Consider the following 13,522-nt stretch of genomic DNA (forward strand, 5'->3'; position numbering starts at 1 on the left):
TTGTCTGTATACCAGTACAAGTTTATTGTTTCAGTATACTCGTACTAATAAAATAACAGTGCCAATTGCAAACGCATGGTTTGTCTTTATGAGTTATGGCTGAACAGGAGAGAGCGTTTCTAGGGCAGCCATTTGCCTGATCTAATTTACACACACACCCCCCAGCAATGCATTTGAGAGCGTTTGCTTTTATTCACCAGGATGGAGAAATACACACGCACCCATCCATGGCCGTAACACCCCTTCTGGCTCATCAGAGTAAAGCTCGCTATGGTGTAACAAAACCAAACTAATCTATAACGTTTGCTCATTGCATTTCAGTGGTGGTGGCGGCGTTGTGCACACACTGTTGCTGCAGGTGAGTGGGGGCAGCGCTGAGCATTGCTCTCAGCAGGGCCAAGTGGGGCGGGGGGGATGTCAAATGCTCATCAGCCCTTTTTGGCTGATTTTGCAGAAATCCTTCACAGTTATCGCAGGCAACGCCATGGAGTTTTGGACTCGCAAGTTGTTTATTTACATATGAGAACTTCCACCAGTAAACACTGTGTCAAGTAGATGCTGGGAAGGGCTTGCTTAAGCATCTGAATAACCACAAGAGAACTGAAGGTTGCAGGGAGGTGGTCCATGCTGTGTTTAGGAGTGCATCTAATTGAAATATGCTTCAGCCCTTCTGCTCCCAGCCAGCTCTCTGCCTACAGGTAAGCCCAGAGAGGCTCCCAACCCACAGGCGAACAAACTGCTGCTCTTGGGCCTGAGCTATTTTTTCCTTCTCTCTTCCACACAATCAAGGCCATACCTGGCATTTGAAAAAGCCCTCCTGGCTCCAACAAAGAACTTCTGGTATGAAACTGATACTAGCAACTAAAAAGCAACATTCTGTGATTTCCCAGGTGGAGGAGTGGGCAGCAGTGATGGACAGACACTGTACACACACTGGCAGAATGCGGTAGCAGCACATCTATTCAAGACAGAGGAGCTCAAGAAACATAAATTAGGGAATGCTTTGTTCAGGACAGACTTAGAACACTCACCGTGGCCATGACTGGAAAACACCAGTCCCTGTCGCAACATAGAGGGGTTTGGCTAATTGCTGCTCTTTTACCTTTGTTACTAACTGAAAGGAATGCAGAGGCACACTTCCTAAGGGAAAATATAAGCCGAAGCTCCTCCTGCTCCTGCTTGCAACACTTAGAAGGTGGCTCCATCGTACATTCAACTCCCCACTGTAACCTAATGTGGGAAGAATGCTAGGCAGAAGAGCACAGTGAAAGCTCTTGCCCCATAGCAAGTGAGGATGAGACACTGCAATGACCAGAGGGGTGAGGTGCACCCCCTTGTTTCTGCCAGAGAAAGGAGACCTGGGAGACTGGTTTGCCTCTGGCAGGATGCTGACTCAAGACCCACTCCTCTCACAGGCTGTCCTCCCACTTAAGTGGTCTACACTTACATTCCTTGCAGCCACCACTCATGCACAAGCAAGGCTGTTGCCGTGCCAAGACCTCCCTGCCCAAGGGGAGTTCAGGTAAGCTAGGGGAGCAGGCCCATGCTGCCAAACGTAGTGCAGCAAGAGCTCCAGAAAATTACTGGGAGCAGCAATTGTGTGTTACGTGTCCTTGCATTTCAAAAAGACAGAGATGGACACAGCAGGGATTGTTTAAAGGATATAATGCTGCCCCTTGCAGCATCACTGCTTGTAGGTCTTTGGTATGTTAAACCAAGTCACATGGGCTAAACCTCAGCATTGCTCTTGGGTGCTCACCAGTTTCCTGGCCAAGGAAAGCAGTCATAAACCTGTCCTGCAGCAGAGTTTACTACACTGACAGCATTCCTCTAGCCAGAACAGGATTGCGGTGGTGGGGTTAAAGAAGACCAGGTTATGCACCATCACCCACCACGGAGCAGTTAAGAATGACATTTCCCACAGAAGGATGCCAAGTAGCAGAGAACCTGGTTAAAGGTGCAGCTGAGGTAGATCCACAAATGGCACCTGGTGTTTGTCAGTGGTTCTGCTCTATGCTTGGACCACTTTGCCAGGCACAGCATGCCCTCAGCGCCAGTTCCTTATGAGAGTGGCAGCAGGCCTGAGTAAGATAGGATACAGCAGATAAATGCAGATTAGGGCAACTACTAGAGCACAGGATTGGGTGTTAAAGGATGGCTCAAGCTCATCTTTTTTTCAATTTTGCAGCCTGTCTGAGAGCTGGACATGTACAGTGTAAATGGTGAGCACCGACCTACCTGACGGTTGTCCCTGAACACCCACCTGTAACTAGGTGAGATGCAGTTATGTCACCAGCTCAGCCTCTGTGGAGCTGATTTCTCTTTCCTGCTCACCAGAGAGAGAAGGAGAAAAGTGCAATAGAAAGACAACCTTATCAAAATAATGGTAAGAACTGCTACTTAGAAAACTAACTACCCTAAGTCAAATCTTTATCAGTGACTGTTCTCGGTGTCCCTGTCACAAGGACATGGACCTGATGGAATGGGACCACAGGCCTGTGAACCAGAAGTGAAACAGAGCTGTCATTTTTGGCATCACAGTAAGAAGTTGGCAGCAGCCAGGCCTCATCCACTGCTGACGTTCTGGAGGCTGGCAGCTGTGCCACAAACATACATTCTTTTGTCAGGGCCAACTTTAAGAACTTTTTAAAAATTGTTATTATTTCTCCACACAATTCCCTGCATCTCTCTCAGTGTGCAATGCACTGCCAGAAGTGATAGCTAACAGGTCAGTCTTTAAAATAAAAGGGAATGTGTGAATGTGTACAGGCGTAACAAGCCAGCTCCTTGTTAACTGAGGGTTCAGCAGCTCTTTATCAGAGGGTGGGGCCAGGGAAACAGGTAAAGAAATGTTGATTAAAAACATAAAATAGGCACAATAAAAGATGAGGCTATTGCGTTTTGAATCAATGGCACTATGTTAATAGTACAACCTTCCCCTTTCGGGCCACAGCCCCTCCAATAGCTGACACCACCATTCTGAGAGAGAGTCTGCCTCTAACACAGCATGGAGAAGAAAGCAAACCAAGACAGCAGCCATACCTGCCCCTCTTCCCCATCCCTCTCTCTCCAGCCCTCCAGTCCTAGGCTAAGAGAACACCTGGTTGTGCTGCTGGGTGACTCGGATAAAGGTTGTTCTCCTGCTCAGTTCCTTCAGTTTGGCAGCTCCCACATAGGTACAGGTAGAGCGCAGCCCCCCTAGGATATCCAGGATGGTAAGTTCCACATCCCCTCTGTACGGTACCTCCACAGTTCTGCCCTCTGAAGCCCTGGAGAAGAGATCAGTTACAGAACTTATGTCTAGAAGCAAAACATAACAGTGAGTTAGTGGAGCAATGTGGAGCTTAACACTCTGCATGCTGCAGTCTACAAACGGTCCGTCAGATTTGTTGCCTGCTTGCCTGTTGCTGCTTGGTGCTCTCAAGCACTGAAATATCTCAACTCGTGTCACCAGCAATACCGACAACTAGAAGCTGACAACTGTAGATGCTCCAATATCCCATGAGCAGGATATTCACAGATCTTCCCTTCTTCCCCTTCATCTGCCCACAAGCAAGTAAGGCTTCCACATTTATTGAAAGGTTATTTTGCCCTTGATACTTGCAAGTTTTACAGTACAAGAACAGCCAGGCTCAGATGACTTAGAGAAATGTCAGAGCTGGTTCCCAGCGGGCACCACTCAGCACAGCTCTAAAGAGTCTTCACAGCTGCTTGACTCTGTCCCATGTCAGTGACCAGATGCCAACGGAAATGCTCCAGCTATCTCTTACTAGCCTGATTCTCCAGTGTCCAGAAATGAAGTGGGAAGCCTGTGAAGCAAGCCCATTGCAGAGCTGTCCTCAAAGGTAAAAGATGAGATGGCACAGTTCACAGCCAGGCAAAAAGACCAGAAAAAAACAGCAGTGCCATGAATGTTGTCAAATACAGGCACATGTGTGCTAGTTTGAGGCTAACTGGAATATTTTAAGGAGAGAAATTAGACCATTGGCTGTGAAAATAAAACCTAGTGGTGTCTGCATTACCCATTCGTTCTGAGACATATAAAAACACAGACACAAAGAAAGCTAAGACAGTCTGTGCCTGGCTATTGCCATATTAACTCTTCTGCCTGAACCTGCACGTTCCAGCTAATCATTCTGCTTTTAACACCCCTTGCTGACCTTTCCAGCTCACCCTGCACATAATAGAGATTGTGAGATAAGGGAAAGGGTGGAAAGAAGGTGGAGGGGTAGTTGAGAGCCCCTCCTGGGCACTTTGACTGCTGAGCAGGGTCTTGTATTTCTGCATTACTTTTAACTTGTATATTAACTGTATCTAGTTGTAAATATCTGTAATATACTTGTAACTTGTGCTAAGATGTGAATATAAAGCTCCACTGCTTAACTTCCAGCCAGCTGAGTTTAGTCTGGGTGAATCCTTGGGGAGGGACGGGACAGGCTGAATTACTCCCAAAAGCACAGCTGAAGAGCTGCAAGATGGAAGAATCCAGGCAAGTAACTTTTACTTCTTCCCCTTCAGTTTTTTTTCCAGCATCATGCTCAACAAATCCTTCTGTGTTGAATCATCTGATCTCACTAGGCATTAGAGCAAGGTCGTTCTGCCCAGCATGTGAGCTCCACTGGAGACAAGAGGCCTTGGGAAGGGGAGTCTAAGAGAAATGCAGAAGGGAAAAAGGATTGCTGATCTTATCCCTTATGGGAAACAGAAATGGTGACAGGCACCTGTTGCTGTAAGTGTGGCATTGTCTACTCCTTTAAGTTGTCCAGGGAAGAGTGTAAGAAAGAAAGGGCATGTCGGTTTGGAGACTCCGCTTTGCAAACCATTAACAACAGCAACAGTGGCCAGGGTAGGTACATCAGTGTGAGCCTGTCTGTATTTCATTTGGCTAGTTTAAATGTGCAGTCACAGCCCTGAGAAGACCATAAAGGAGACATTTTAAATATGCCATGTAAATTAATAAAGAACCATGATTAATCTCCCTCCATCTGATGAGTAACTGATTCTTTCTTGAAGCTCTTAAATAAAGACTAAGAAGCCAATGGAAAATGTGTGCTGCTGCCATCCAACAAAGTGCACAGGGCTCAGTGGGCTGCTATAGCACTTGTGCTGCTCCAGTGCAAGCAGGAAAAGAAGGCCTGGCCCAAAAAAATGAGTCAAAAGTAGTCACACTACCAAGCTGCTTCTTGGATTTTGGGCATGCTCACCTTGACCAGTCAAAGTTGAGAGGTTTCACTCAGCCTCCAGGTAGCTTCCTGGACTGTGTGAGCATATTGGGTTTAGTTGGCCTCACAAGAGGGGATGGGGAGGAATACCCCCCACACTACTCCTGCAGTGGCAGTTATTGAACACCATGCTGACATCATGCTCACTACAAACAGAAAGGGCAAGCTAGGAATAAAAGATTTATGGGACTTGGGGTCTATGCTACAGCTTGTAAAGTTTCCTGTTGTGGGGGTTTTTCCCCACTTTGGTGCAGCACATGGCTCGGGTTTGTTTGTGCATGCAGTTGACTCTTCCTCTGCTCCCCTGCTGCTGCTACACACATCAGTGTTTGTGTTATTTGGTACCAGTAAATCTCCCTTAACTCTACCTCCAGAGTTCTTTTTCTCCTTTCCCACCTGAAGGGGAGGGAGGAAGGGGGAACACTGCAGTAGTGGTTCAGTAGTAGAATTCTCACCTGCTACGCAGAAGCCCAGGTTCAGTTCCTGATGTGGGCAGTTGTGAGATGGCTGTTGCAGCTCAGCTGTCAGCTGAGTTAAAACCAGACTATTCTGGTGCCCGATGTGGGGCACACTTTGAGATAACGAGAGAATTAAATTTTGCCACAGCAGATTTGTTTACCCTGTATTTGCTTTAGAATGTAGCCCTTCATGTTAAGGTTACATAAGGTAACCTTCATGGTTACATTACACAAGGTCTAATGCATTTATACTCTACGTGGTGGTTCTTTTCACCTCACACTTTAAAGCTGTGGTGTTACTGTGCTGGTTACTGGCATGTCTGCTGTGGTATGATCTTATAATTCATAGCATTATTCATGTGATTTGGTATTTGTATGGGGTGTTGCCATTTATCAGTAATCTCACTCAGCTGATGGATGGAACAGCAGAGAACAATTTTGTCATCTTGTGAAGGTTCTGAATATCCTTAGGACACCAACACCAGTCTGCCTATCATGTCTCCCAAATGTGTGCCTGGTCTTGACCACAGTAATACAAATCTTTGCCAAGAATACCACTTGGAGACCAGCCAGCTGCTGGTGCTATTCTGTCTGTGGCCCAAATCCCATCCTATGGTTACTATAAAGTGCCTAAACCCAGCCTAGTGGCAGCTGTGAATTCCTGAGTGACCACAGGAGAACAGCATCATTCACACAAAACCTGTGAAATCTCAGGGTTAACAAAAGCAAATTGGCTGTAATGGAACAACACTGTGTGCAGTCTCTGTTCCCCCTTGTCTTATTTACTTTCTCCCACAAAAGAAACTCAGTAATTGCCTTTCAGAAATTCCCAGCTTTGATCGGTGCTCCTCATGGAAGGAGGTAAAATGTAAAAGTAAACCAATATATAAAAGATACAAAAATAATTAAACCAGGTAAGCAGATTTCATACCAAATTAAATGGGATCAATTTGATGTATCCATTACAAAAACAACTGCTCTCACGACTTCATTCTCTGCTACAGCCAGCTCACCTTACCTGCCAATTTTAATTTAACTGGTTGCTGGAGGCTCAACTTCTCCAGCTAAAATGTGTCATTTTGAGAAGATGAAGTAACAAGTAGTCTTAGTCTGCAGGGAACTGAGCAAACTGAGCTCCCCAACACATGAAAGAAAACATGCTGGGTGCTCAGGCTCTTTTAATAACAAAACAGCTTATTTGGGCCACTGATACATGCTTACAGATAGGCTTTTTAAATGCACGTGAAGAAGCCCCACTGAGTTGACCTGTTTGGAGCACCTGGCATTTGAAATGCTGACCTAGAACCCTTTTAGTTCAAGTTTGACATAAGCTAAACTAGTAAGTGACTAAACTTGTTGTAATTTTTCCTGAAAGTGCATTTCAAAGCAAAGCCTTGCTCTGTTCTCAATAATCCCTTCATTGTACAGCACATTTACAATGATGGATAAAAGTTGCTATTTTTAAACCACAGTGACCCTCCCAGTGGGACAGGCCAATTGAGATCAGTACTAAGGCTGGTATAGGTAGCCAGCTCTGCATCATGGTTGCAATGTGAACAAGGTGAGAACTGGCTCTACAGTCAACAGCCAAGGATTACAGAGGTGCTTAATATTTGGCACCAATGTAGCTAGCGGAAGACCAGTACTCCAGGTGGGGTCTCAGCAGAGTGGAGTAGAGGGGCAGAATCACCTCCCTCGACCTGCTGGCCACACTTCTTCTGATACAGGCCAGGATCTGGTTGTCCTTCCAGGCTGCAAGTGCACACTGCTGGCTCATGTTGAGCTTCTCATCCACCAGCACCACAAGTCCCTCTCCTCAGGGTTGCTCTCCAGCCAGTCACTGCCCAGCCTGTATTTGTGCTTGGGATTGCCTCAACCCAGCTGCAGGACCTTGCACTTGGTCTTGTTGAACCTCAGGAGGCTAGCCTGTGCCCACCTCTCCAGCCTGTCCAGGTTCCTCTGGATGGCATCCCTTCCTTCCAGTCTAGGCTGTGAGATAAAAGGATGGAGAGCAGCTCTGCAGAGAAGGACTTGTGAGTACAGGTGGATGAGAAGGTGGACATGAGCCAGTAATATGCACTTAACAACCTGAAACCAACTGTATATTGGTCTGCATCAAAAGCAGCATGGCCAGCAGGCTAAGGGAGGTGATCCCCCTGCTTTGCTGTGGTCCAGCTCTGGAGTCCCCAGCATAGGAAAGACATGAACTTGTTGAAGCGTGTCCAAAGAAGGCCACGAAAACTACCAAGGCCTAGAATATCTCTCCTTTGAAGAAAGGCCGAGCTGGGATTGTTCAGCATGGAGAAGGCTCCAGAGAGACCTTTTTCCATGGTGTTTCAGTACTTAAAGATGAGGACAGACTTTTTAGCAGGGTGACAGAAAAGGCGTGATGGTTTGAAATTGAAAGAGGGGAAATTTAGACTAAACAGAATGAAGAAATTTTTTACATTGAGGGTGGTTAACTACTCACTCAGGCTGCCCAGAGAGGTGGTAGATATCCCATCCCTGGAAACATTCCAGGTCAGGTTGGATGGTGCTCTGAGCAGCGTGATCTAGTTGAAGATGTCCTTGCTTACTGCAGGGGAGGTAGGCTAAATGACCTTGAAACCTTCCAACCAACCATTCTACAGTCCTAAGCGAGGTAAGTCAAAGGTGGCAGGTGCAAATGCTCTAAAGCAGGCTGTGTCTTACCACTTTGTAAAGCATCAGGTGCTTCACACACATTTTCATGGTGCTTTTTAACTTGCTAGCAGTGGCAAAGTTAAAAAAAGTAGTGCAAAAAGACAAAAAGTAGTGCAAGAACCATGTCAGCGTGGAGGGCAGGAGGTGGGGAGGTTTCTATGGAGGAGAGTTTCTATGTAGCACACTGGCTGAGATTACCAGCATGTCTCTTTGTCAAAGTGTGCCTTGTTTTCAGCTGTAAGTCAGAACTTCCCAGACCACACAGGTAGAGCTGCAGTGACAGCACACTGCAAGTTAGTAGGACTGCCCTCAGACAGCCACCGCCAGCTCCTTTTCCCTCTCTACCGTTTCATGTCATTCCTTTCCTAGACCTGTTTCCTTAAGCATTGGTAACAGCTTCCTGAACAGGAATAGAGGCATGGGCCTGCTTCCAACAGATGCCTCTTACACAATTCCACTCCGTAAGTTACTGGATAGCTGGCTCACTGCAATTGCTCCTGTGTGGAATTCATACCTGTACTCAGCGACCCCTCCTGCATGCTTCTTCATAGCCGTATCAGAGCTCATTCCGTAGAAGAGTTTCACCTTCTTGCCATTCTTTTCTATAATCTCTCCAGCACACTGGTCATGGCCAGCAAACATTCCTCCAAGCATGACAAAATCAGCACCGGCTCCTACGAACAGCACAGTAACGCATAAGGAAGCAAGGAAGAGAGAAACTGGTGAAAAAGCAAGAACACAGTGGCCTCCAAAAACAACAGCCTGCCCTAAACAGTTTGGTACAGAGAGTCCTGTCCTGTAGTAGATGTGGCAAACTTGAAAGAAACACTTTGCTACGGAATTTACACACACTGAATTGTATGTCTCTGGTATTTTAAATGTAAATAATCCTTTTCTGTTGTTCTGATGAAGATACAGATTATTCTACTCCACCCCACACTCCTTTATTTTCAAACTCAGTGTTAGCCCTTTACTTCATAATGCTATCCTGTCTTTACTGGAAAAGTTTGGCTTTTACTCTTTTATGAGCCTGTGGTAACCCATCCCTGAAACAAATCACTCTGCATCTTCAATATGTATGTATGCCCTCTGCCCAGCTTCTTCATAGACCTGGCAAAAGACAGAGCTGTAAAATTCACTTCATAGAAAGCAGATGAGCCTGAACTAACCCCATCTCAGTATGAATGTGTTCAAACTCTGGGGAGAGCTCAGGTTAGTTAAGTCTGGCATTAGGATTTGCTCTGATCTCTGTTGCTATTGAAACAATGGCACTAGACCTTGAAATCTGAAGAGTGAGTGAAATAATTATCTAACCTGCTCAGCTTCTACCATCTGTTTAAAAGCTCTGTAGACAAACCTGAACTTGGGAATATTTTTGTCTTAAAAAACATCACAACCACGGAGTGTGCACTGATTTATAAAAGGCTGTTCCCTCCTTCTACTGCTTTGCCAAAGAGCAGACCTAGCAGCACTGTCTGGGAGCAGAGCACCCAGTAGCTCTGCTGGATCTCCCCTCTCTTTGCCTGGTTTTTGTTTGAAAGGAACAGTATGTCCGTGGTGCAAAACTGCTGAACACATCACAAGCAGTATTTATAGCCACCTCCCATTCAGGTGTCCTATCATGCCAGCTACCAGGCACATTTTCCCTGAGCTCTCGTTTCAGGTAGTTGAGTTTTAAAGCCTCAGTTTGACTCATGTGATACTACTATTAACCTGCCAAAATGAAAGGGAATGCTTATGATTGAAGACATTTTCAGTTACTGCTCCTGTTGCTCCCTGGCACAGTCTTGCTCCACCTTCACAAAAAAATAAGTACCTTGAAAAATCTACTTGATGGCTTCTTCATGAGTGGAAGACAACAACAGGAGGGAGGCGGTACAGATTTGGGGTCAAGGTTTCAAAGAGGGTGTTTAAACAAGTCAAAGGCCTGCCAAAAGACACTCCAGGCTTTGTCAGCACTGTCAGTACTGAGAGGCCTTGTCAGTACTATCCCCTGCTCCCCAGTTCCAGTCCTGTTTCTGGCTACAGGTCTCACAGCCTCCAAGTTATTAATGCGAAAGAGTCAAAAGAAATCTGCACTTCAGAATCATGGAATCCTAATCCTTATGCTCTGAAGTATCTATTCACTGTTTTTCCTTTTGACTGTGTATTTTGGAAGGAAAGCAAATGTTTGAACTACAGGACTGAAATTCATCCAACTTGAGTAACTTTTGCAAACTACAACACAATTCATCCAGCTCTTCCAGAAGAGAGGAGCCATGTAACAGCAGATGTGGCACATCTGAAGACTGGGATGACACAGGTTCACTGCCCTGCAGCTCCAGGAATGACGTGCCCATATTAAACATATATATTTTTAATGCTCTCCAGAACTTTCAACACTGCTTCAGTGTTGCAAAGATGTCTGAAAATATAAAGTCTGTTTCACTGCTTTGTACTAGTACTATCCAACCAGAAGACGGTAGTTTTCAGTATGGTCTTGCTTTACTTATGTATGGGGGTTTAGGTATGACCAGAAGCATTGTTGATGTTTGTAACACCCAGCTGTAGTCTTTAATTTTCAAGTACAGGTAGAGAGCGTGCCATTATTTTAGGTTGTGGGGAACTGGAAACATCTGGCAACAACCTCTTAGATAACAAAAGGATGTTGTGGGGTGTGTCAATACAAACATTTCAGTAGCTTGCCCAGATTTTACTAGACTTCCCCTGTTTTCACACAATGCTACTTCCATGCATTGATGCTGGAAAGAATCTTCCCCTTGAGGCCTGTGCTGAGTCTAGGCTGGTTTTGCCCATTCACATTTCAAAGTGCCTTTCAAGCTATTACACAACACTGATGCCAGTGCAGTCTTGCAGCAATCACAGTTCTGCAGCATCCGGATGGAGTCTCTAATATGCCTTTTGCATTCCTGATAATACAAGTTACAGATAGCTAGATTGGCTCTGCACTAATTCAGATGGAGTCAGCATGAATTTGTAGCCTGGACAGCCCTCCAGATGGATGCAGTGTAAGTTTGCCTGGACCACAGCTGGCCCTGGAAACAACATTCACCTGTGCTCCAGCTGAGCCAGAGGACCTTTGTAACATAGGTATACACACACAGCTATTGAAAATAGGAAAAAAAGCCATTATGATCTGTCAGGTATATTTTGGAACCAGGGTATGTCCCCAGTTGACTTTTCCACATGATTTTTCCTTCCTTTTCTTCCCTGTCTCTATATCTCTTCTCACCACTGCTGTAAGGAGCAGCAGTATTGTGTTAAAGATGCTGGCATAGAATTCAAAAGGCACATTCTGTTCCTGGCTGTGTCACAAAAATATATGTGACCTCAGGCAATTGAACTTAGTACTTTTGTGCTTTGACTTCTCATCTTTAAAAAAGGAGACATTAGTGCCTCCCTGGGGCATTCTGAGAAATGTATTTATGTTATCAGGCTTTCCAAGGGTGCAGTTATGTGAACCATCTGACAGCCTAATACAAAGTTCTTTCCTGTTTCCTCTCACTCCTAGATTAAACCACCTCTTTCTGATAAACTCACATAATTTCCCCTATCACCTCTGATATCCATATGGCAGTGATCTCCGGCTTCCCAAATCCCTACAAGATTGCCATCCAGCACTTTCAGAATTCCATCAGTCTCTCCCAAAGTATCTCTCATTCCCAGGATTTTTGTCCCCCAACTTTAGTGCTTTTCTGATTGTTTTTTATCAATAGACTTCTACCTTGTTTCCCTTTTGAGAAAATGCCCAAACTGCTTCTGATTCCTGACACCAGTCACCAGTGTCACCTTCCACTTGCAAAGCTTCTCAGCATCTTCTGCATGGTTCTTAAAAACTCTTCACTTGCACTCTATCCACTCTACTCCTGTTCCCATGAACTTGCCTCCTCCAGTCACATCTTTAGCCATTTCTCCATGCTAGTCTTCACACCTGGGATTCCCTGTCTCACATTTTTTGTGACTTAAATGGCTACTACGTCACTAGTTTATAATGATGAGCTCAAAATCCATTTCATCATAAGCTGAGTTGAATTTGCTGATGTGTACCATACTGCCATCCTGTCAGCTTCAAAAATGTAAGTGCTGGCTGGAGCAAAGTATGGGCTTGAAGTTCAGATTGTAACATAAGAGGCTTCCTGTTCCAGTTGCTGCTTCTAGTTTTCAGATTTGGGGTGTTAGTCTTTTCTGTCATGCTGGCTGTTGCATGCTTGGGTGGGGGGAAACATTTCAGTGCTGGCTTCCACTGCCACTGCTTTTACTAAGGTAACTATACAGTTTATCTAAGTAAACTTTTAATCTCAACCCAGAAAGTTTTTGTGTTACTTTTCCTCCCATCTTGTGAGGGGAGAGACTTGCTTGTAAGAGCAGGCTGTGTTAACCCAGGACACCTTTCAGAAGACTACAATGATTGGCCAAAAAGAGATAACGTAATCTCTTCAACCAAAAGTCCTCTTTGCCTGTCTCATCCATGCTTTATCCAGGCCTCCATTCACAGGTTAAAGTGCACATCTATGTACCAACCAGTATATGCTATCCCATGTATTTATGTAACTCCTCCCCACCCAAGAGGCTCTCAGCAAGTGTAGAGGTCTGTGCTATACAATTCAGTATCAAGGCTTTGGCCTGTAAAGGCTGGGCATGGAGATTACCTGCTACATGGCTCACACAGCCAGTCACCTCAATAGTATTCAATAAACACTGATAGTTATTATCTAGAAGCTCATTTCACCATCCACCCTTGACAAATGCATATTTGGCTCTAGCTAGTCAGACATCCACAGTGTGTCTGCTTTAATTATACATAACCATATATGATAAGCTTATTGCCTCAGGGTAATCTCTATTATGTTCAGCCATGCACCTGTGACATGCAGGTCAGACCAATCTGTCTGGTTTGCTATCAGAGTAGAACTATTGCTTCCATAATGTGAGCTTTCTGATGCTTCTCTGTTACAGGGACTAACCCTGTATGCTTTCCCATACCACTGTGAATCCCAGCATCTCCTGATAATCAGCAAGAACACAATCTGCCCTTTCACTGGTTTTAAGTAAATTTCTGTTCAGGCATCTTAAGAGACTAAAAGGACCCTTCAGACTTGCTATAAGCATCATAAAGCAAAACATGTTAAACAGCTTGAAGCTGCTTCCTGTTGTTCTAAC

At 45.1% G+C, this 13,522-nt stretch overlaps 1 protein-coding gene across 4 annotated transcripts in view; it reads right to left on the reverse strand.

Moving 5' to 3' along the window:
* Positions 1–13,522, reverse strand: part of GMPR (guanosine monophosphate reductase) — a 42,903-nt gene continuing 29,381 nt past the window's right edge. For 3 of the 4 annotated variants that reach the window (XM_064160990.1, XM_064160988.1, XM_064160991.1), the window contains exons 8-9: positions 8,877–9,036; positions 1–3,269 (exon numbers count right to left, since the gene is read on the reverse strand). In XM_064160990.1, the coding sequence (XP_064017060.1) occupies positions 3,089–3,269; positions 8,877–9,036 (341 nt within the window). In that variant the 3' untranslated portion in view covers positions 1–3,088. Of the gene's footprint in view, positions 3,270–3,348; positions 4,649–8,876; positions 9,037–13,522 lie in introns of those variants that run through there. The other variant, XM_064160989.1, reaches the window with a different exon arrangement.

The sequence above is a fragment of the Pogoniulus pusillus genome, chromosome 21 (genome assembly GCF_015220805.1).
Source record: "Pogoniulus pusillus isolate bPogPus1 chromosome 21, bPogPus1.pri, whole genome shotgun sequence".
Classification (NCBI taxonomy): Eukaryota; Metazoa; Chordata; class Aves; order Piciformes; family Lybiidae; genus Pogoniulus; species Pogoniulus pusillus.